A 24,210-nucleotide genomic window follows, 5' to 3' on the forward strand; every position below is an offset into this window, starting at 1 on the left:
TTGGTCCTATTTTTTCTTCTATGAACTTTATAGTTTTTGACTTTATATTTAGGTCTTCGATCCATTTTGAATTGGTTTTTGTATATGGCATGAGGTATGGGTCCTGTTTCATTTTTTTGCAAATGGATATCCAGTTTTGCCAGCACCATTTGTTAAAAAGACTGTCTTTTCTCCATTTGATGGACTTTGGGCACTTGTCGAAGATCAGATGACCGTAGGTGGATGAATTTACATCTGGGTTCTCAATTCTGTACCATTGGTCAATGTATCTGTTGTTGTACCAGTACCAGGCTGTTTTGACTACCGTGGCTGTATAGTAGGTTCTGAGGTCAGGTCAAGAACTATTCTTATTGTGTGCCATTGAGCCAATTCTGACTCATAGCAACCCTATAGGACAGATTGCCTAGTAGAACTGCCCCATAGGGTTTCCTAGGCTGAAATCTTTTTGGGAGCAGTTTGGCAGGTCTTTTCTTCCACAGAGCCAGTGATGACTTCTAACTGCCAGCCTTTCAGTTAGCAGCCGAGCACTTAAGCATTGTACTACCAGGGCTCCTTGATCAACATCTAGGATCAGCTAACTACTATTTGCTTAGGGCTCTTACCCTCAGTCCTTGAATCACTCACCTTGAATCCTTCTCCCACCACTGTCCTTTGCCAATGAACAAATGCATGGCTGAAATGAGCTAACAAAGTGCTCATAGAGGGAGTTTGACTAGGAGTCTTGGTTCAAGAAGATGTATTAATATGAAATCTTATCCTTAAAATATTTTTGAGCGGTATAAATTGGAATGCATCAATGCATTTCTTTGATCCATTTATAAGAGCATACATTAATTGAATAATCATTGAGGTACCAGCTATGTACCAGGCACTATGCTAATACTGATGATGAAAAAGACATTTATATTCTGATGCGAGAGACAGCTAAGCGTCCAATGCAGTACATTCTACTCACAGTGACAAGAAATAGTCCTAAGGTAATAGTCTCAACATATTTTGGTTTAGCATGCAGCATCAGACAAGATATAACTGTTGAACAGGACTTGTAACACAGAGTACGGCATATAACAGGAGAAATCAAAATAACTTCATTTTAAAACAGATGGAAAACTAAATTAGGCTTAGAAGAGGACAGATATGCAAATGATGTTTTTTTTCTTTCCCTCCCAAGTAATCCCTCCCCAGTAATGGCATGTAATATCTTATTTAACCCTAATAATATCTCACCAGTTGGGTATAAGAAATTATACATGTTTTACATACAAGGAAACTGATTTAGAGAGATTAAAGGGTATTTTCATCATCATCTGTATATGTTTGTTCTTCTGGCAGTCCATAGTATATTCAATATTTTTCTCCAACACCATAATTCAGAGGTGTTAATCTTCCATTTTCCTTATTCATTGTCCAGCTTTCAAATACATACGAGGCAATGGAAAATACCACGGTATGGGTCAGGTTCACCTCAGTCCTCAAAGTGACAGTTTTGCTTTTTAACACATTAAAGAGGTCTTTTGCAGCAGATACGCCCAACGCAATATGTCATTTGATTTCTTGACTGCTGTTTCCATGGGCATTGATTGTGGAGCCAAGTAAAATGAAATCCTTAACAACTTCAATACTTTCTCCATTTATCATGATGTTGCTTATTGGTCTAGTTGTCAGAATTTTTGTTTTCTTTATATTAAGGTGTAATCCATACTGAAGGCTGTAGTCTTTGATCTTCATCAGTAAGTTCTTCAAATCCTCTTCACTTTCAGCAAGCAAGGCTGTGTCATCTGCATATCACAGGCTGTTAATAAGTCTTCTTCCAGTCCTGATGCCATGTTCTTCATATAGTCCAGTTTCTTAAATTATTTGCTGAGCGTACAAATTGAATAAGTATGGTGAAAGGACACAACCCTGAACACACCTTTCCTGATTTTAAACTGCACGGTATGCCGTTGTTCTGTTTGAATGACCACCTCTTCATCTATGAACAGGTACAGCATAAACACAATTTAGTGTTCTGAAATTTCTGTTCTTCGTAATGTTATGTAACTAGTTATGATCCACACAGTTGAATACGTTTGTACACTCGATAAAACACAGGTAGACATCTTTCGGGTATTCTCTGCTTTCAGCCATGATCATCTAACATCAGCAATGATATCCTTTGTTCCTCATCTTCTGCTGGCAGTTCCCTGTTGATGTACTGCTGCAAACATTTTTGAATTATCTTCAGCAAAATTTTACTTGCATGTGATATCAATGATATTGTTCAATAATTTCTGCATTCTGTTGGACTACCTTTCTTTGGAATGAGCACAGATATGAATTTCTTCCAGTCAGTTGGCCAGTTAACTGTCTTCCAAATCTCTTGGCATACATGAGTGAGCTCTTTCAGCATTGCATCTGTGTGTTGAAACATTTCAGTTGGTATTCTGTCAATTCCTGGAGCATTGTTTTTACCAATGCCTTCAGTGCAGCTTGGACATCTTCCTTCAGTATCATCAGTTCTTGATCAAATGCTGCCTCCTGAAATGGCTGAACATTGACCAATTCTTTTTGGTATAGTGACTCTGTCTACTCCTTCCATCTTCTTTTGATGCTTCCTGAGTCATTAAATATTTCGCCCATAGAATTCTTCAATATTTCAACTCCAGCCTTGAACTTTTTCTTCAGTTCTTTCAGCTTGAGAAATGCTGAACGTGTTCTTCCCTTTTGGTTTTCTAACTCCAGGTATTTGCACATTTTATTATAATAATTTATTTTATCTTCTCATGCTGCCCTTTGAAATCTTCTGTTCAGCTCTTTTACTTCATTATTTTTTCCATTTGCTTTAGCTACTCTATGTTCAAGAGCAAGTTTCAGTGTCTCTTCTGACCTATTCTCCCAGGCAAATAGCACCATATGTGATGGATTGAATAAACTGTACATAATCTTAAAAGTGTGTGGGGGGATCCTCATAATTTTAAATGTAATTTTTCCCCAAAATTATCTTTTCAATGGCTACTTACTGTGTATGTATGTCTTCAAATATCAACATAAAAATATGCATGTTAAAATTAACTAACACCCAGTGGTGTTATGGTAAATAACAATTAATACTCTATTTAAAAAAAAATCAAGAAAGAAAGAAGGAAGCCCTGATTTGTACTGTTTGCATATTTCCATGGTATAAATATCTCTACCTTGGCTGATTTCACGCTACCAATGAGACATCACTGAATATGGAATTAGGAAGAGGTAAAACATAATCGGCTTTCACCAGATGGTGTGAGCAGCTCCAGCAAAGCACTGCCCAGACTTCTCAACTACTGGAACTGAGAATGGAAATACAAACAAACCTGAAGTAAAGGCTACATTTTCCCAACTTTTCCACCCAAAACAAAAACAAACAAATAAAATCTGTTGAAAATAGAGGGTTTTTTGAAATTAATTTAAATTTTTTAATAAGAAAACTTACAAAATAAAGTCAAAAAACTTTCTAATGACACTTCTAAGAAATTGCAGGCTGAAGTTAAAAGGAAATCATCTTGGGAAGGAAAATCAAGATAACTTGTACTGGGTGCTTATTTGGGACATTACAACATGAGGAAGTGTGTCTCACCTAGAGATGTTCTTGCTGGAACAGCATCCTTATTGATCCAGAAAGACACCCAGGATAGGACGACAATCAGTGTGCAGGGGATATAGGTCTGGATGGTGAAGTATCCCATTCTTCTGCTCAGGTCAAAGTAGACAGACATGACCACATAATCTCCTACAACAGAGCAAATATAACACCATGACACCATACCAAAAACTGGGGTGCACACATTGAAATTAAGGGGTCTATACAACGGATACGGATCCCTGGTGGCACAATGGTTAAGTGTCCAGCTGCTAACCAAAAGGTCAGCAGTTTGAATCCATCAGCCACTCCTTGGAAATCCTGTGGGGCAGTACTATTCTGTCCTATAGGGTCTCTCTGAGTTGGAATCGACTCGACAGTAACGGGTAAGTAGGTAGACAAGGGATAAGGACCTCTGGTGGTGCAGTGGTTAAAGCTCTCAGCTGCTAACCAAAAGTTGGGCAGTTTGAACCCACCAGCCACTCTGTGGGAGAAAGATGGCAGCCTGCTTTCATAAAGATTTACAGCCTCAGAAACCTTATGGAGCAGTTCTACTCTGTCTTACAGGGTTAATGAGTTGGAATCGACTCGATGGCAGCCGGTTTTTAGTCAAGGAGTGGAGCACATGTATGTTGCATATGGTTAAGTGCTAGATTACTAACCAAAAGGTTGGAGTTTCAAACCCACCAAAAGGCCCCCTGGAAGAAAGACCTGGCAATCTGCTTCTGAAAGGTTACAGTCATGAAAACCCTGTGGAGCACAGTTCTACTCTAACACACATGGGATTGCCAGGAGTCAGAACCACCTCAACGGCAACTGGTTTTTATTTTTATTTCTTTATTTTTTTTAAGAAGGGATATATTCTGCCCACTTGGGTTAAAAGACTAACAAACAACAAACACTCTGAATTGAACCCTGATCCTTATGGAAATCCTATAACAACTAGAGGGAATAAAACATTTTTTAGAGTAACGGTTATATTTTCTTCTTTGAGGAGTTCTTTGATCTTGCCTCCTGTTCTTACTTGATGCACACAATATAAATTTTTGTGTTTGGTGTAGACAGCAGAGAACAGTGCTTCTATACTCTTCCTCTCTTACCTGCAATGAATCCTGAGGCTTGCAACAATTTTCTTTTGTTCTCAGGACCTCTATTCATACAAGTCAGAGAGGAATATCCTGGTACTTGACATTAATAAATGAATATACTACTCGGAATTTATAACCAAATCCCAGTGCTGAGACATATTTATTATTGGATTTTCATTGAACCATATGGTTTTTCTTCATAGAAATTATTTTGATTTGTAATTGTTTATTGTCATATCTTTCTCGCCTATTGGAATTTAGCTGCTTAAGTCCATGAACAGAGCCAATTTTAGCCCACCACTGCACCACCAGTACCTAGCATACTGCTTGACTCCAAACAGGTATGCAATAACATTTGTGGAATAAATGAATGAATGCATTTATAAATTTTAAACATAAGGAAGAAAAAAACAATCAAGAAGCAGTGTTATGGAACATACAGATTAAAACAGGAACTTATGTAGCTAGTCCAGAGTATATACTAATAAAAATACTAAAGAATCAAATAATAATCATATAGCTATGCATAAAGAAAATTAACATTACATAACTTGAAATTTCTGATTTTTTAAAATAATGATTTGAAAATTGCTTTTAAAATCTCATGCCATTCATTTTGGATGATTCCCAGTGAAATTTTAGGGGATTTCAGTTTTTGAAATTAGAAAATATACTGTGAAAATACATCCCACTTTTTCTCTACTTATGTTTTCTTTATATCCTTTGAGAGCAACAGATTCAAAGACTATACCTTCCCTCACAATGAGAAGTGAATAAATGAGACTACTTTTTAAATGTTTCTTCTTTTTTCTTTACTAAATTATATTTTGCTATAAAATACATGGATCATTAAATCCAAATCATGTGTCTTAGCTTAATTAGTTGGCTTCCTGCCTGTGTTTCTCTATTTACTTGGCTGATTTAGAGCTGATTTGTAAATAAGGTGTGTTAGAAGCCTCGTGCAGAGCAGGTTGACTTAGCAGAGTAAGCTATTAATACTCTGGCCAGTTCTTTCCTACTCTCAAGTTTACCCCACGTTCTTCCAAGCTGCCAAGACAGAAAACATTCACGGGCCACTCTTTGAGGGAGCAAAGATTCTCCCTTAAGCCTGCAATGTTTCCTAAGTGAGATTATGAATACTTTCTAACACTGCCTTTTGGTGGAATGATAGACAATTACTTGTCTGAGTCAGGTGTGGTTAAGGCAGTGATAGTGACAGTTGACACTGAGCAGGGAACTGATCCTCCGTTGGAACATCAGTCCCCTCAAAGACCGATTGCTGTTGTTGTTGTTAGCTGCCATCAAGCCAGCCCTCGACTCATGTTGACCCCATGTGTTACTGAGTAGAACTGCTCTATGGTGTATTCTTAGCCTCACTATTTATGGAAGCGGTTCACCAGGGCTTTCTTTCACAGAGCTGCTAGGTGGATTCGAACTGTCAACCTTTAGGTAAGCAGCAGGCCACAAACCACTTGCACCACCCAGTCTCCTGGAAGATCAATAAGTAGCAATTATTCCTGAAAACTTCAAGGTAGTAATGTCTTGCTGATGATAACTAGTTTTTGGTTAACTCTCTGAGATTACACTTCTCATGGCGCAGTGGTTAAGAGCTCGGTTGCTAACCATACGTTTGGCCGTTCGAATCCATCAGCCGCTCCTTGGAAACTCTATGGGGCAGTTCTACTCTGTCCTATAGGGTCGCTAGGAGATGGAATTGACTCTAAGGCAATGGATTTGTTTCGTTTGGTATTGATTTATCTGAACACAAGCTATTTAAGGTCACAGCATTTCATAAATTAGTTTGGTACTTGCTTTTGTCCTGATTGAGAATAGGATAGAGACTATTCTAAATTAGACTATTCTGAATGCTAGTCTAATTTAGAATGGACACAGGCTACGACTGAAGATGAAAAACCTTCAACTTGAGATGACCCCTATTAAAGCCTATCTTTTTCTTTCTTGTTTCTTTGGCCAGAATATCGGAAGCAAATGCAAGCTCCCTTATTTTAGACAGCAAAAATAAGCAATGAGAAAAGATATATTTTTTAGGTGATAATATCCTGGGGTATTTTTTTACCCCTATTTTCCAAGTCTTTGAGAATTCTTTCTGCATATTTTAAATGTGAGGAAATGAAAATTCACCATAGTACTTTAAATAAATCTAAATAATGTTAGCAACTTCCTTCTTCCTTCTCACATAAGTGAATGAGAATCTACACTTTGGCCTTAATGATCTGACTCTTTTAAAGGTGAACTATAATTTTGCCTCAAGTTAACAAGATAATTATCTCAATGCAATTCTCTGCTTCCCCTTAGGTCAGAGTCTAAACTTCTTTGGCCTACTTATCTATCAATTGCTATTATAAGGTAATAGCTTCTGAGCATCTTTCATCTTTGCCAGCAAATCCCAAGCTTTTCTACCACTGGATTACAGATTCAAACTTGGGAACAGGCCATTTAAAAGCAAAGCGGCTTCACAGTGTCAGTCTGATGCCTTCTTATCTCTCAGGCCACATCACTTTTTGTATTCTGAAAAACTCTTGGGCCAAGGAGCCTATAAAATCAAATCCTCTTAAAGTGCCGCATCAGTAATTCCCCAAGCCTGAAAGGTTTAAATGCCAACCAAGTCAAAGGTGGTTACTTCAGCCACTTCAAATTTACTCTATTGATTCTTTTTAACATAAGCTATTTAAAGTCATAGCAGTTTATAAATTAGTTTAGCCTCTGCATTTGTCCTAATTTGGAATGTAATAGACACTGGCTAGATGGAGGAGAAAAAAACATACAATGTGAAATAACACCTATTAATGTCCATCTTTTTATTTTTTTGTGAGCTTTACTTGTCCAGATTTAGGAGGAGACAATCAACATCAGTAAAAGAGACAGGTGTAATTGTTTTTAAAACTGTGGTGCTAGATAACCATGTAGAAGTTTTTAGTGTTATTAGGCTGTTTAGGCTCTTATTTCAGACATGAAATAATTTTAAAACTTAAATAGTTCATGATAGAGAAGTCCTTCCCTTCCCTGAACCCCTGAAATAATAAAAATAATTATTTTCTAGTTACTGGTAATGAGGGCCTTCTATGAATAGACACTGGGCTAAATGGTTTGCATATATTATCTCTAAATATCCCAAAAACTTTGTCAGGAGAGTGAAGAAGGCTAAGATGCAGGTGTACTTTCACTTTTTTCTTCTCTCATCATCATCATTTTTACCTTGTTGTATGCCCTTAAGTTGATTCTGACTGATAGTGACCCCATGTGACAAGAGTAGAATTGCTCTTTAGGGTTTCCTGGGCTGTAATGTATGGAAGCAGAAGGCCAAGTCTTTCTCTCGTGGAGCCAATAGGTGTGTTTGAACGACCAACCTTTCGGTTACCAGTTGAGCACTTAACCATTGCTTCCCCAGGGCTCCTTATTTTTACCTCACTCCTCTGAAATATAGTTGCATAGAGTCTACACTATTCTAGTAGGTTTACTTTGATTGCATTCTTAATGCTATATTCTGCTTTACATTCCTTTCTGTAGTTCCTTCATTATTTAATTCAACAATTATTTTTAATCATTGCTATGCCTAGGGTACTAATTTAGGTGATATGGAGATTAAGACTTATGGAGTCTCACAAGTGATTTTAAATTCAGTAGGTGAAATGGGAACAATATTATTTTCTTTCTGACTACAACTCATACCGACACAGAGGTATGTTGAGACAATGTATTAGATCTCAATAAACACTAGAATCTGAGACTTCATTCTATTAGGTTGATTATGACCACAGACAGGCAGGAGAATTGATTGGTATATTTTCATACGGAGAAATTATTTTCTGAAGTTAGATTTTAACTTGAGTTGGAATTGACTTGACAGTAATGGATTTTTTTTTTTTTAATCTAACACACAAAAATGAATTTAGGATGGACTGAATATCCCAATTTAAGTATGAATATAAATACTACACAAGGAGAGAGATATAGGAGATATATTTATAATATTAGTGTGGAAAAAGCTTTTCAAAAATAACATAAAACATAGAAGGCATAAGAAAGAAAATACAGGTTTACTAGAACTATATTATAAAGAATGCTATAAAGTTAAAAGGCAAAATATGACACTTGAAGAAAATGTTTCCAAAATAATATTAATCAAAGGTTAAAAGTTGAGAACAAATCTCAACTTCAGTAATGATCAATGAAATGTGAAGTAAAATAAGACCATTTCATTTTTAGCCTATCAGACTGGCAGAAGTTCAACTGATTGGTGATATCCAGCACTGGCCAGATGTAAAGTCTATAAGAACCACGGCAGAAGTTAAAAATATTTAAGTTTTACTTTAGGTGTTATTGCATCCATGAATATTTTTACTGGATAACTTGCTGAACTTAATCCTTTGAGATGTGGATATAAAGGTCATGTGAGCTGTTAACAATCTTAACTCCTTGCCAAGAAGAAAAAAGGGAAGGGAAATCAGCTTCATCAAAGTGGATGTATTATGCTTATTAAAGAATTGATCGGTGATTTGAGCTTCTCAGCCAGATCCAATTAGTGAGAGAGAAGAACAAAGGGGCTTGGCTACTGAAACAGAACTATCACAGTCTTCCAAGTTAAATTTGATAGGTGTGTTTTTATTTCAAAGCTTTATCATTTCTGTTTTATCTATTATTTGTTTAAACTCATATGTTGGGAAAAAAAAGCATCAAGTGGGGAAAATATAATGAAAAATAAAGTACAGTGTACAGTAATTTATTCCCATGCTAAATCTATCTTTTTAAAGACTTCTTTTGACTTTTCGACTGAGGTGGGTAGTGTAGAATCATGGTGAAGAACAGGGGCTACTTTAAGTCAGATTCCCTGGAAGCAGAGCTTGAGTCCAGGATGCTTTCAAGGGTGACTTGTTGGGGTTGAACTCTCAAAAAAAGGGGTGTGAGTAAAACCGGACAGGAAAAAAAAAAAAAAGCTAAATATGGATTTGCTTCAGCCTGATTTCATAGGAGGCTTTGGAACAAACTGCACCTCAGAGTTAGTCCCACCTCGAGGCAAGGTGGGCTGTCATTTGTACCCTGTAGTTGAGGTGGAGTGGTCTTCATCTCCTATGACTCAATTTTGGTCAAAGATAATTCTCTGGAAAAGGGGACAGTGGTGAGCTGTTAGCAGCCAACACCTGTAGCATTTGGGGGATGGGTGCACCATCTCAGGAGAGGGGATGATGGGCAGGGAAGGAATCAATACCAACCACTGCAAAGGTTGTGGTATCAGACTGCCTAGGTTCAAACATCCTAGTCTATCACTAACTGTTTGTGTGATTTGGGGCAAATTTCTTCACTTTCTGGGCTTCAAATTCCTTATAGATAAAGTAGGGATAATGATAGAACCCACCACATAGGGTTATTATGAACATAAAAAGAGTTAAGACATATACTGTGTTTGCTGTAATTCTTTCCACATAGGAAAAGGTCCATTAATGTTAGCTATTATTACAAAGTAGGGTAGTCTATATAATATAATTAGCACCATTCTGGCATATAATAAGTATGGACAAAATGTTTTTGAACATTCAAAAAAGAAGTAAAGTTAGAAAGAGTCTTAGAATTCATCTACACCAACCGACTCCACCCTCTTAAAAATTAAGCAACTGAGGCCAATCAAAGAAGAAGGACATTTTACCTAAAAAGATAGAGCTACCTAGTGGCAGGCCCAGTCCTCCTACTTCCCAAATTAGTAGTCCTTCTGTGGTAAACAGGCTGTTCATTTTGACCTAGTGGTTAGAACCACGGAGATAAAGTAAAGAAGTGGATGGTTAAGCACTTGTTGAATGTGGTTAATATAAAAAGCTGGTTTAGATAACTGGGGTCCCCAATCACAAAGAGAAAAACTGCCTTCATTTGCTCGAACCTTATGTAATGGGCATACTACCATTGACCTGACTATACCAGGCCCAAGCTGGAGTCTACGCTAAGCCCCATGTCAGCAAACCAAAACCTAGCTAGTTTCCATTTCCTGTAAATTCCCGAACTTCCCAGGAGGTGAAATCTAAGTCAACCAATGTGAGCTTGCTGCCTCAGCTATAGCATATGACCTGGCTAAGAAAGCTCTCAATATGCCATATAAGGAAAGTTACATAGAATTAACCAGTCACTTTTTGCCCAGTGTTACTTCCTTGTTCTTACACCACTTTGCCCGAATAACTTTGGTTTCTTTCACTTGTCCTTTGGAGCTCTTGTCTGACTTCCAGACCAGATGCCCTCCCCTTGCCGCATTCATGAATTACAAATAAATCTTAATGACTGTGTACACAAATTTAACCTAGTGGAAATTTTTATTTTTAACACTACCTTTCAGAGACTGTAAACACGTTTGTCTGAAACACCAGCCTGTCTGGCTCAACAACCATAGTAGAGTTTTCCTTTTGGAGACTAGGTTTAGATGAAAGGAAGCTCAATATTTGTAAAGCCTCCAGAGAATGGTGATTTTTCCAGTTTCATACAGTGAGGTATTTGCTAATATCTCCATCCTCTGCACTTACTAGACCTTTCTTTATTACTACATTAGTTTCTCTTTCTCACCCTCAGAAAAAGCCACTGCAGATACTTAGCCCAATGTGGCCTTTTGTAATGCGGTTCATTATTTTGAGCCCATCATCAGAATCTAAAAACACAGCAAAGGAATTCATCTTGGGATCTATATAAATAAAACAACTTTCTCATAAATCTGAAGCTGAAGATACAAACGAATACATTTGCCACTTTGATCCATCCATGGGGAATGCAATTTCCCAGCGTAATTAATTCTAACTCCTACCAACATCAGACTAGATATTAAAACATGTTTTACATATGTGCAGACTAGTTCACAGCAGCATAAAATATGTAAGAATCCCGTCCTAGCATTCAAATCCTAGCAATGTCATTAATAAGGTACAGGGACTTTGGTAAGTCATTTAAATTCTCCCAGTGAAATAGGGATCATCATATGTATTGCCAAGGCTGTTATAAAAGGTAACAAAATATCCTTTTATGTGTAGTTACTCCTTGGGCAAAGTATTGCTGAGACACCAGCACATCTCCGAACTTATCTTTTCCAGAAGTCCCATTTCTGAAGAAATTTTAAAATGTGAACTCATATTTTGCTCTATCTTCCCTGGCTCTAAGTCACTCGTTGGTTCATTTTCAGCAGCTCAGAAGGGGGACACCAATAAAGACCACAGACAATTAATAAAAAAAACAAAAACGAAAAACCAAACCCGTTGCCATCTAATTGATTCCAACTCATAGTGACTCCATAGGACAAAGTAGAACTGCCCCATAGAGTTTCTAAGGAGCACCTGGTGGATTCGAACTGCCAATCTTTTGGTTAGCACCTGTAGCTCTTAACCACTATGCTAGCAGTATAGTTAAATCTGTTTCTGTCAACTCTCATAAAAAAAATATACACACACACCCTTATATATACATATACATATATATACACATAATATATATATACACAAACACATATATGCATATAAACCAAACTCATTGCCTTCGAGTCAATTCTGACTCATAGTGACCCTGTAGAACAGAGTAGAACTGCCTCACAGGGTTTCCAAGGAGCAGCTGGTGGATTTGAACTGTCGACCTTTTGGTTGGCAGCAGAGCTCTTAACCACTGTGCCACTCATAACAACCCTATAGGGCAGAGCAGAACTGCACCTTAGGGTTTCCAGGGAGCTGCTGCTGGATTTGAACGCTGACCTTTTGATTAGCAGCTGCACTCTTAACCACTAAGCCACCAAGGCTCCTTTTCGGGTGTATATGTATGTGTATATATATATATATATATATGTGTGTATATATATGTATACACATGTATACACACACACACAGAAGTATCAGTGAAGATCTGAGAAATCCTGAGAAAGGTTGCAGCCATTTACCTCCAGTCAGCCACACACACTGAGGTAAGTGCTGGCTGAAGAAAGACTATGCTATGTGGAGGTAGATGTTATTATTGGTTTGTTACACCTGCAATCGTAGGGACACAGAAAAGGAGTCAATATGTCATATTCTGCCCTTTTGACATAGAAATGATGAGACTACACTTAACAGAGGAAATGAGTGAAAATCCTGTTTTGTGACCTGTGGAAAGGAGCAAGATTTCCCAATAAAAAAAGACATTGTCCACAGACCTGTCTCTGGAAAATGGCACCTTTAGCCATGGGCAGCCACTTGTTCCACCAACTGTAAAGAGAGAAGCTTGTTCCCTTGGAAAGTTGTTTGGCACCCATCAATTTGTAAAAGAAAAAGAATACCCATAATAAGAACTGGATTCTTGACCCAAGTTGGCCAAGGACTAAATTTGTAATATAAGGAGGTTTCTTTAACTAATCACACTGATTTTCAATTTTCTTTCTTGTGAAATGGAGATGATAAAATCTACCATAGAAACTTCACAGAGTAATTGCAAAGATGAATATTTGTTATAATTACTACCATTTTTGAGCACTTTCTATATGCCAAAGGCTCTAGCATGTACTCTGAAAGTCAGTCCAAAGTTACATTTTAATATTATTAGATGTATTTTAGTGATTAGTGTACAAATGCTCCCAAATTTGTGATAACTTGCTTCTACTACTAATATTGGTGTGGGCGTCTAATCAAGATTTTACTCTAAATTCAAGACTCACACATTATTTTGCACTAATTCTAATATAATAACAGATACAATAAGTTTAGGAGGGCAGCATGAATATTAGGAGGCATTTTAATCATGAAATACGGTCTCAAATTATAATTAGATGGATATTGCCTTGTAGGTCCCCAAATAAGTATTTTTATTCTTTAAAAATCTTTATTTATACAAGCTTGTCTTATAAATCCTTTTTATTATTTATGAATATAATTTTAATATAAATTTTTACTCTTCTTTCAGCTCATATTTTATTTAATTCATCATTTAACATTTCTGCCAAAGTTTTAGAGCCACCAGAAATTAAAATGTTAAAGGAGGAAGAGGAAGGGAGAGGAGAAGGAGATACAGGAAGAAGAAGAGATTATTTGGGAACACTCTTAAAGCAATGCTTCCAAAAATGCACTTCATGGAGCACTGATTCCACAAGATACTAAAAATAATGGCTCCCTCAATCAGGAACATTTGATTTGGCTGCATAGCAGGCTACACCAGTGTAAGTTCACCAGGCACATTAGCATAGATGTGGCTCTGCATTATGAAAAGATGTCTGCCTTTAATCTAGCATTTTCCAAGCATATGTGATCATGGAACCTGTTTTTAGAAAATACTTGCTATTGCCTACAAAACTAATGTTCAGCAGTTGTTGCTGTGGAATACACTCCTCTTTTGGGGGCACAGTCTTCTCCATCTTCTGACCTATGAAACAGGAAAATCCACTCTTTCAGAAGTATTGGGAAGAAAAGAGTCCATTCTTCCATCTGTCTACTTTATTTATTTCTGTTTATCTGATTGGTAAAAGTGGGAGGCTTGGCCACTTAGGTGTCTCTTTTCTGGATGGATTTTGCTTCTGTCCTCCATTTGGAAAGCATGCTAGAGTCAAGGCACAGCCTTATTTTAGAGGCTGGTGTAGAGGCCTGTCTCACTCAGTCCCTACTTTGAGTAATCAATGAGTGCCAGGCAGCTATTATCTGTATGTCTGTCTTGCACATCCACATCTCCCTTGGGTTAGTTAATCCCAGAAATTAGACTTGAAGAAGAAATAGTAAGAATCCCAATTGTGACTACAAACCAATTCTCCGAACTAGTACTACTAGCAATAAAGATGATATTTGAGCTCTTTTGTCCAATTTATGAATGCATCTCACAACTGTTTCCAAAATCAGTAGGTGAAGAGAGAAATATTATTCATGATTATAACCCAGAAACCACTTCTGGAGAAATAAGCATGTTAGTAGACCAACCCATTGCTGTCAAGTCGATTCTGACTCATAGCGATCATATATAGGACAGAGCAGAACTGCTCCGTAGGGTTTCCAAGGAGCAGCTGGTGGATTTGAACTGCAGACTTTTTGGTTAGCAGCCAAGCTCTTAACCACGGTGCCATCAGGACTATGTTAGTAGAAGGATTTTATTTTTCTTGTGATTTTCACTCTCACAATGGGCCTGGTGCAAACTTTTTATTTGAAGCCAGACCTGATTAGGCTAACCCAGGCACTGACATTTTCTTAAAGAAAAGGCTTCACAGAGGTTGAGAAACTTAATGTTACCAGAATATCAAGCTTTCTAAAACAGCGTTGACTGCAGCTGAAATAAAAGAATGTTCAAATTCAAGGCAACTGCAGGCAATCATTGCAAAAGGTCAAATCACAAAATGTTCCCCAAGATGTCAAATCACTCCTGGGGATACTCTGCAAAATCATAGGCTTAAAATCTTGACCTCACTTGCTCTTTGCTCTATGCCCAAGCACTCAATTTTAAGGTTTTTCATTTTTTTCCCTTTGCTATAATTCTTTCACCCAGAGAGTTGTATATTTTGTCATATTCAAGGATATTTTCATAATATCTGTCAAAAGATCATTGCCAATATTCTAAAAATTTACTGTAAATTATACCATACTACATAGTTCTTGTTCTTATTAATTATTGGCTAAGGCAATTATTTCTAGGATCTTAAACTTAGTTTTTGGAGTTAGTTCTAAAAAGCTTAATTTTTTTGAATAAGAAAACTTCATGTTTTGGTGGAAAAGGGACTAGTCTTAAAGTCAGCAGGCCTGGGTTCTAATTCCAGCCCAGCCATGACCTTGTTGATGATCTTGAGTAAATTCTTTTTACTCTGTGGTTCCCTTTTTCTCTTCTCTATAAAATATAACTCAGTCGATGAGACCATGGATCTAGTGGAATTCTTTGTAAAATGTTAAATGTGATTTTAATATTAAAAATATTATTATTAGCATAACTGGAGGAACCTGCATAGTCAGAATCTACTCAATAGCAATGAGTTTGGTTTTTTGTTTTGTTTTGTTTTGGTTTATTTGAAACATATATCCAAATCTCACCAATGAAAGATCTAAAATTTATATAAAAACAAAGGAACAGAACATTTGTCAAAAACAAACAAATAAATAATAACCTCTGCTATCTCTAGTTTGCCATTCATTAGTTCTATGACCCTGAGCAGGTTACTTAACCTCTCTGGTGTTAGTTTTGTAACATGAAAAAATGTGGATAACAATCATCCTTACCTCATAGTGTTGTAATGAAATTTAAATAAAATGATTTGTGCAGAGTATTTAGGACAGGGACTGGGATATAATAGGTGCTTAATAAATGTCGATGATGATTGTTGCTATGTATATATATTTCCTTTTCATAACGTTTTCACATAACTCAGAGGGTCTCATGCCCTTGAGACTCTACTCGGATATCAGAGCTGTTCATTTTGATTTGTATTTATAATAAATAACCTCCTATTTTCTTCACCTGTCAGGAAGTCCCATCTGAAGTTTAATCCCATCCTTTCCTCCTCCACCTTTAAATCTAGGTGCAGGTGAACACTTGGCATGACCCATCTCTTACACTGTAAGGACTGTTGTTTTTGTTCTATTGTTGTTGTTAGGTGCCCTCAAGTCGATTCTGACTCATAGTGACCCCAAGAGTGTGACGGAGTAGAACTGCCCCGTAAGGTCTCCTAGGCTGTAATCATTACAGAAGCAAATGGCCAGGTCTTTCTCCCGTGGAGGCGCTGTCTACTTGGGGCCAAAGTAAAGAGAGCAGAACAATGCAGTCTCATCCTTCAATTGATAAGAGTCTGTTACAGGAAAGAACACAAGGGGAGGCCACAGCCCAGCCACGCATGCTCTGTTACAAGGCTGCCGGCCTTGTGCTCTGTATGTGACTCTTTGAACGCTCCTGAGTCTGCCCCAGTGTTGGTGAGATGGCACCTGCCCTGCCTCTACTCCTCTGTGGGGCACAATGGCCTCCTTCTACCCATGCAAAAACTTTTGTTGTGACTTGATTGTGTAATAGAGTAAAATAATAGAAAGACTTTGGGAAAAAGCATGCAACCACATCTATTTTCAGATTATATTTGGAATTCTGACCTCAGGTTGCTTGGTTTTCAATTTACATGTCAAAGAATAAATTCTAGCGTCAACCTGCTTATCTCATGGGGTGCTGTGTCTGTTTTATCATTAGAAGGGTGCACTAGGGCAGGGTGCTCATGCCAAGCATCCTCTGTCCACAGGGAAGCGAAAAGATTGCGATTTTGAGCAGAACTTTGGTCCCAGCAGAACAGGCCTCTGGGAGTAACTGCTCTGACAGAAGGATCATGGGAACCTGGGTATGGAGGTGTCTGTCCCACATCTGGCTTCTGCTATTGCAGGATTGATATAGGGGTTTATCACTGGCCCCCCAAATCTGCTTTTTGAGTTGGCACTTGCTTTATGTTCACAGATTCTGTGTACTCTGTGTCTAACCAACATCAGAAATAATGGCATAATGCTCACTAAAACTTAAACTGTCTCTGGCTTCATTATATATGACGCCTGCAGTGTTTTCAGCCCTAAATTAGAATTTAGATTTGCTCTTACAGTGTCAAGCTAAAAGGGAATTGAGGGATCAGGTCAGTTGTTTCATTTTACAGTTGAGAAGCAAGCCCTGAAAGATACAGGGTCTTGTCAAAGGCCACCGATCAAACCACAGAATCTGCATCGGGAGTCAGGTTTCTCAATTCACCATAGAGTGCTTTTTATTTTTTTTTTTTAAAATATTTGTTAATAGTGTTATTTAAATAACTAAACTATGAGTTGTACAACTGAATTCTGGTATTATACATTAAAGATTTAATAGATTTTCTCTCCCCTTTTCCCATGCTTGAGTTCCTGAATAAACTTCAAAGGTAACCAGTTCGGCTGTGGAGTGATTGCTTTTATGATATACAAAGAATAAGAAGGAAAAATAAACCTTAATTTTAAAAAGCCCTATTGTTTGCTGAAGCAGTACTGGTATTTCAGCAATGAGGCAACGACTTCTCAGCAAGTTGGTCAGGAGAGATTTCTGAAGGAGGATTTGACAGTGGTATTAATGAAATTGTATCCTATTTGGAAAGAATCTGGTGTTTAAATAATGAACTAATTGAACTCCATCATTCCCCTTCTATAGCCTTTGCTGCAGGAGAGGAAAAATAAACAAACAAATAAAACAAAACAAAAAACAACTCACTGTATCTTTGCAAGCAGTTTCTATGGGATGCGCTCTTTGGAGGTTGTATTCATATTAATATATATCTCCTTTACCTTAAACAATTCCTTAACAACATATAGAATTCAATGGTACAGGGATACTAATGGGAAAAATTGTGACTTTTAGCTTTAGGCCATTACAGAATTGAAAATAGCTGCTTTAAGATAAATACTAGTACTTTTAATCTTTTCAATGGGGCAGATACTTTCGATGATGTTTTAACACTTGTATTCTTAAAAAAGGAGAAGACACCTCTCTTTTCTTGTTTGCCATGTGTCAGCTTTTTTGGACAGTCTATAATTGGCTCTAGTGTCAAATTCACCAAGCTTACATATAACTTATCTTTTGCAGAGAGACAAAGAAAATTTTGATGTCTTACACATTCCCCACAAACCCTCTTGCTCTCTCATGACAGTCTGGCCATTGCTCTTAGTAAGAAAAGACACTGTTATACAGGGAACAGATTATAAGCAGGTTCCCTTCATTCCTAGTTCTAAAATCAGTCTTTTAAACCACTATCACTTTACAGTAAGTATAGAAGATACACCAATAGGAAAGAAGGAGAAAGCCTGCAGCTTAGATTATTTGGAATCAGAAAGACGCTCAAGGATCATTGAATCCAGCTATAATTGAAGCTCTGAGAGTTCAAAGTATACACCCAGGGCCACACAATTAATTAGTACTAGTTTTAGGATATAGAATTATAGTTGCTGATTCTTAATTTGAAATTTTCTCATAGTGACTTTCTTTTGAAAGCACTGCACAAGACTTTTGATTCACCCCACTAAAACAATAACACAACAACTGTAACCATACCCATTAAACCGCTGCCCTTGAGTCACTTGACTCATAGCAACCTTACAGGACAGAGTAAAACTGCCCCATGGGGTTTCGAAGGCTGTAATCTTTATGGGGGCAGACTGCCACATCTTTCGCAGAACAACTGGTTAGTTCAAACAGCTGACCTTTTGGTTAGCAGCTGAGTACTTAAACACTTCGCCACCAGGACTCCTTTACCATAAACATAGAAACATACAATTTTAGATATTATCTTCTTCAATTGCTTCAGCTTAGAAATGAGGAAACTGAGGCCTTATGAAACTGGCCCTCACTCCCTATTCTGCCTCCTACTGAATTGGAAGTTATCGGTATTCCTCTGTTATATTTTTCGATGTGTGATGCGGCAGAAGGGAGCTAGAAGAGGAGAGAGAGAAGCTGAACATTGAGGAAAATTGATTATCTGACTGCTGAGAGTTTTGCCAAGAGCAACAGCATTTTGCAAGTCCTGAATTTTTCCCTTCAGTCTTCCAGAGAAGGGAAGCCAGAGCCATTTTCAGCATTGTTTCTTGAAAAGCCATGGCATGCTGTTATGTAAAACAAACCCAGACAAGGGAAGGGATGCCAGCAAACAGTCTCATCTCACATAGTCAACTGTCCCCCAGGGAGAGACTGATGGTATCTCTCTGCCTCCAAGAGTGGAAGGACGCCACTTGTTCAATGTGAGTTGAATGACCTAGATGAGAAATCTGAGCTGAAATCAATATAACTCTTCACTGTATCTCAGCCAGGAAAGAGAAATCAGTATAGCAAAACAGAAGAGATGCTTGGCTTGGCATGAAGCCTTGTTTTCTAATCTCCATGAAAGGAAGGGCATTCAGGAAACTGGACTGCAATTACAAGAAAATATCAGGCTTTTCCCTCTCTCTGATTGATTCTGAAGACCTAAGCAAAAACATGATAAAGGCTGAGGCTCTCTATCATGTTTTACATTTCTCTGGTATTTTCCTCTTGATGCTCTCTGCCCTGTGTGATCAAAGATCTCTTTTTCACCCTTTGCCTAACTTTAAACAGACCCTCCACCAGACTTGGTTACCCTTAGCTACACGCTGTGCTGTAAGCACGTTTAAAACAACAACAACAAACAAACAAACAACAGTTACTGTTGAGTCGATTCCAATTCATGGCGACCCCACGTGTGTCAGAGTAAAACCGTGCTCCTTAGGGTTTTCAATGGTTGTGATCTTTTGGAAGTAGATTGCGGGTCTTTCTTCCAACCTGGCAATCTACTGAGTGGATTCGAACTATCAGCCTTTTGGTTAGTAGCTGAGCACTTAGTTGTTTGTGCCACCCAGGCCAGTAGAAATAGTGCAGGCTTTGAGACCATATTTGGATTTGTACCCTGACTCTGGTTCTTATCAAGTGTATAACTTTGAGCAAGTTACTTAACTCCTTGAAACATGAGTTTCTTCATATCTACACTCAGCTTTCTTCTGTGTCACATTCTCTGCTTTCTGGCTGATCTGGTAGAAAGAAGACATGAGAGACTAGGTGTCTAATGAACGACAAAATCTTAGTATATTGGCTTTCCTAAGGGCATTTGTATTCCATAGGGGATTCCTGTAGACACAATGTTTTAGCTCAGTGGACAAGATCTTTAACAGTGGAATTTCAGGTATCATGGTAGAAACGAGACTGGGATTCTTTCCAGGGCTTTTAAAAGCACATATTTAGAAGACTGATTCTCTAATCTGTCCTTAAGATCAAACTTCATTATTGTCCACTGCTGGGATTTGTGCTTCAATGATGGTTGGACTACATGATAAACAAGGATACTTCCAATCCTATGATTTTATATAAATCTTAGGTTCAGTCATGCACCCTAAAGCAAGTCATATAGCTGATCATATAGAGAGGATATAATAAAACAATCTCATAAGATTCTGGAATAATCTTAATGTTTTCTACTATAGTTTTAATTTTAGGTGAAAATTCATTTATGCCGAATATCTAAAGCACAGGCAATTGTGAAGGAAATTACATTAATATTCAAAACACAGGTCTTGCAGTGTGGGGAAATTTGATAACTTTGCTTTAAAAAAATCCTTAACAAGAATTAAACAGCTTCTGGAATCCTGCTCTCTTAATCTCCATTTCTTAAGTGTCTATACTTAGGACTGTTTTCCTCTCTTCTCATCCTTTAAGAGTGTTGTTGTGTTGTTAGTTGCCTTCAGGTAGGTTCTGACTCATAACAACCTTATGTATAATCAAAGGAAACAGTTCCCAGTCCTGTGCCATCTTTACAATCATTGCTATGTTTGAGCCCATTGTTGCACATTGTAAGTCTGTACTTAAAAATGTTTTCCTCTCTTCTCATTCTTTGTGAGTAGCACTGTTGAATTCTAATGATGGTTGGTTTGCAGAGGTTAGGGCCTCTGGAAATTACCTCTGGAATTTTGGAATTGTGAATTCAGAAAGTTCAGGAAGATCAATCCTACTGGAAATAAATGGATTTTTAATAACCGATGGGTATTTATTACTTGCTATGAGTCCATCCCAGTGATATGAACTAGAGATACAAGAGTGAACAAGACAGTTCCAGTTTTCAAGATGCCATTCATGCCTAATGAGAGACTACAGGTAAATAGACAATTCAAATCATGGTTATAAGTACCATGAAAGAGGAGAATAAAGGAGAGGGGTGCAAACCTATTCTCAAAAGTTGCTGCATCTTAACTGAAACATGAAGGACAAATAAGAGTTGTCAAGTAAAAGATGCAGGAATAACACTCTGCAGACGAAACAGCAAGTGCAAAGACTCTGAGGCAGAGGAGAGCCTGACATACTTGTGTTTATAATGTGGAGTGTTAAGATTAGGTGAAGAGGAAGATAGAGAAAGATGAGCTTGAAAAAGTAGGCACTAAGGTTCATGTAAGGAGCCGTGGTGGTACAGTGGTTAAGCTCTCAGCTGCTAACTGAAAGATCAGCAGTTTGAACCCACCAGCCTCTTTGCTTAACTATTTTTGCCACCCAAGGACTAAGTCATTCCTCTTTGTTGCTTGACTCACTCAGTGCCAGTCAAATTGACCTTGTTGTTCTTTGGACACCCCAGGCATCCTCTTCCTGTAGGAACATTGCAGTAATTACCAGGTAACGGGAATTCTAACTCTCCAAAATGGCACCCAAAAACTCAACAAGCTTTATACATCAGGCATTCAAGTGTAATTGTTACCTACTTTTGCACTGAGGCTGCCTCAATGCCAATGGCATTCAAAACATTGATGGGGGTGAGTTCCGAAAAATGGCGCTCTAGGCAGAAGCACGATGCCATCCCTTCACAGCATGGATCCGAAAAACTAAGTCGAACAGAGAATACAACAATCCTGAAACCCTAAAACATCAAATGAAGAGATAAAGAACTCAGCCAAGCACCAAATGGAGTGAGAAAACTGAAAGAGAACGGAGAGAGAGGAGAGATTCATGCAGAGGTCCCCTACCAGCTAACGCAGTGCGGATCCACCATCTTGGACTCCTATCGGAGACCAGCAAACAGGGGGTACGTGAAAGCAGCCTCACGAAGCTTCCAGGGGAAGACAGAACAACTGGTAATTGGCGATATATGCTTTCCCAACCCCCATCCTTCTTCACCCCACCACCACAGTCTCTTGACCGGGAGACAGCGGCTGCTTGGATTCCACACACCCTAATGGGTGGCTCTCTGAGTGCCATTTGTTGGCTGCTAGTGTTGCTTTTTTCTTCTGCTTCTTTTGATTTCTTACTTGCCTCTCACCACCTCCCCCTCCCTTCGCTAAAGTACCTGGCTCCATGTGCCATCTTTGCTTCTTCCTGAGAGGCTGCAGAGCTCCATTTGAGGGTGGAGCTGCTTCCCAGTTTGGGCTGCCATGATGGTGGGATACCAGGGCTTTTGTTCTTTTCTTCGTTTTGCATTGTTTGTTTGATTTCTTTTCCTTTTCTTGAGTTGGCAGCCCTTTCTGACCAGGCTGAGCTTTGTGGCAGGGAGACTCCCCTTCGGCTTCCACAGACGTGCAGAGGGATCCCTGAGGGCATTTATTTTTATGTTGGTTTTTTTTTTTTTCTGTTTATTTGGGGGCCATACTTTTCTTTTCTTTTTTTATTAATTTGTTTTGTTTTCTTTTTCCTATTTTTCCCTTTTGGTCTTTCTTCATTGCTCAACTCGTCTCTCTATATCTTCCTTCTCTTTGTGTTCCTTGAATACCTGGTGTTGTATACCTCTACGACTTCTAGCCAGGCTGTACTGCAACAACTGAGAGTGACTTCCCCAGACATTATAGCTGCACCTGTGGGATCCCTGGGAATTTTGCGGTTCTTTAACTTTTCTGATTCTTATTTATTAATTCTTTTCTTTTCTTCCTCCTCCCTTTTCTGTTTTTCTCCATTTCATAGTCTCTCATCTCTCCACTCAAAAGGCAAGCTCCCCTGGCATTCTTTTTTGTTTGTTTGTATGTTTTTGGTTCCTGTTCCTCTCTCCTTTCTACCATATCCATCTTAGCTCCATACATAACAATCTCCCCACTGCATCCTGCCTACCTGCACCATGCGCTTGACATCACACCACCAAGCAGCACAGGTACGGCTTACTGGAACCTGCCCTGCACTGATTACCAACCTGCTCTGGTGGCTGTAGTGAATGCCACAAACAACCCATCCCAGTAACTCCTCTTCAGCTAGACCTGCCCTGATGTACCATATCTGAGTAACTGACCCTGTCAGTTGAAGAAGGAGGTGAAAAGTATTGTGCCCACAGATGAGCAAACAGCAAAGAACACACAGTCTGCCTGCTCAGACATAGTTAATTTTTTTTTTAAAAAAGGGACAGAACAAACAAATCTACCATCAATAAACAAGAAAAATAACTACTGAATGTCCCGAAAACAGCAGACAATAACAAAACATTTACAAAAACAGACAGGATGGTTCCAGTAGGTATCCAAAACAAAACACCAGATGACTCTCCTCTGGTAGAAAAAGCACTAGAACTACCTGATAGGGAATTCAAATCGTTAATACTCAGAATTTGATGGTGAAATTAGGTCATTTCCAGATAAACAGAAATTAAGGGAATATGTAAAAGTCAAACCAAAATTACAAGAATTATTAAAGAGAGTTCTTCAATCTGAGGACAAACAGCTTCAGCTCACAGGAAGAAGCTAGGACACAGGATCGTACCAGCCAGATACCAATCTAGGAAATGAACTCTTGAGGACTATTCAAAACCAAAAGACATACAACAGGGAATCAGAGAAGTTAATCAGTAAATGGCAACAACATCAAAACAATAAAAGAGGGAATAAATGGCATAGGTATAGAATCTTCTAATGGAGAGGAAGACAAGGCGATACCAAGTAATGGTAGACTGCTTCAAACTTAGAAAAATGAGGGTAAAATTTATGGTAACCACAAAGAAACTTAACAAACATAAAAATAAAGAGGAAAAACATAAAGTCTCAGCAAAAACAAAACCTACAAAAACAAAAGAAATGAAAAAAAAATCCACAAACAAAAGTAACTCAGCACAAGAGAGTA

The 24,210-nt window shown here is 38.1% G+C and overlaps 1 protein-coding gene across 2 annotated transcripts in view; it reads right to left on the reverse strand.

Moving 5' to 3' along the window:
* GABRG2 (gamma-aminobutyric acid type A receptor subunit gamma2) overlaps window positions 1-24,210 on the reverse strand; it is a 141,368-nt gene that overhangs the window by 11,481 nt on the left and 105,677 nt on the right. For both annotated transcript variants that reach the window (XM_004371230.3, XM_004371229.1), the window contains exon 7: window positions 3,593-3,745. In XM_004371230.3, the coding sequence (XP_004371287.1) occupies window positions 3,593-3,745 (153 nt within the window). The remainder of the gene's footprint in view (window positions 1-3,592; window positions 3,746-24,210) is intronic.

This window comes from Trichechus manatus, unplaced genomic scaffold, assembly GCF_000243295.1.
Source record: "Trichechus manatus latirostris isolate Lorelei unplaced genomic scaffold, TriManLat1.0 scaffold00011, whole genome shotgun sequence".
NCBI lineage: Eukaryota > Metazoa > Chordata > Mammalia > Sirenia > Trichechidae > Trichechus > Trichechus manatus.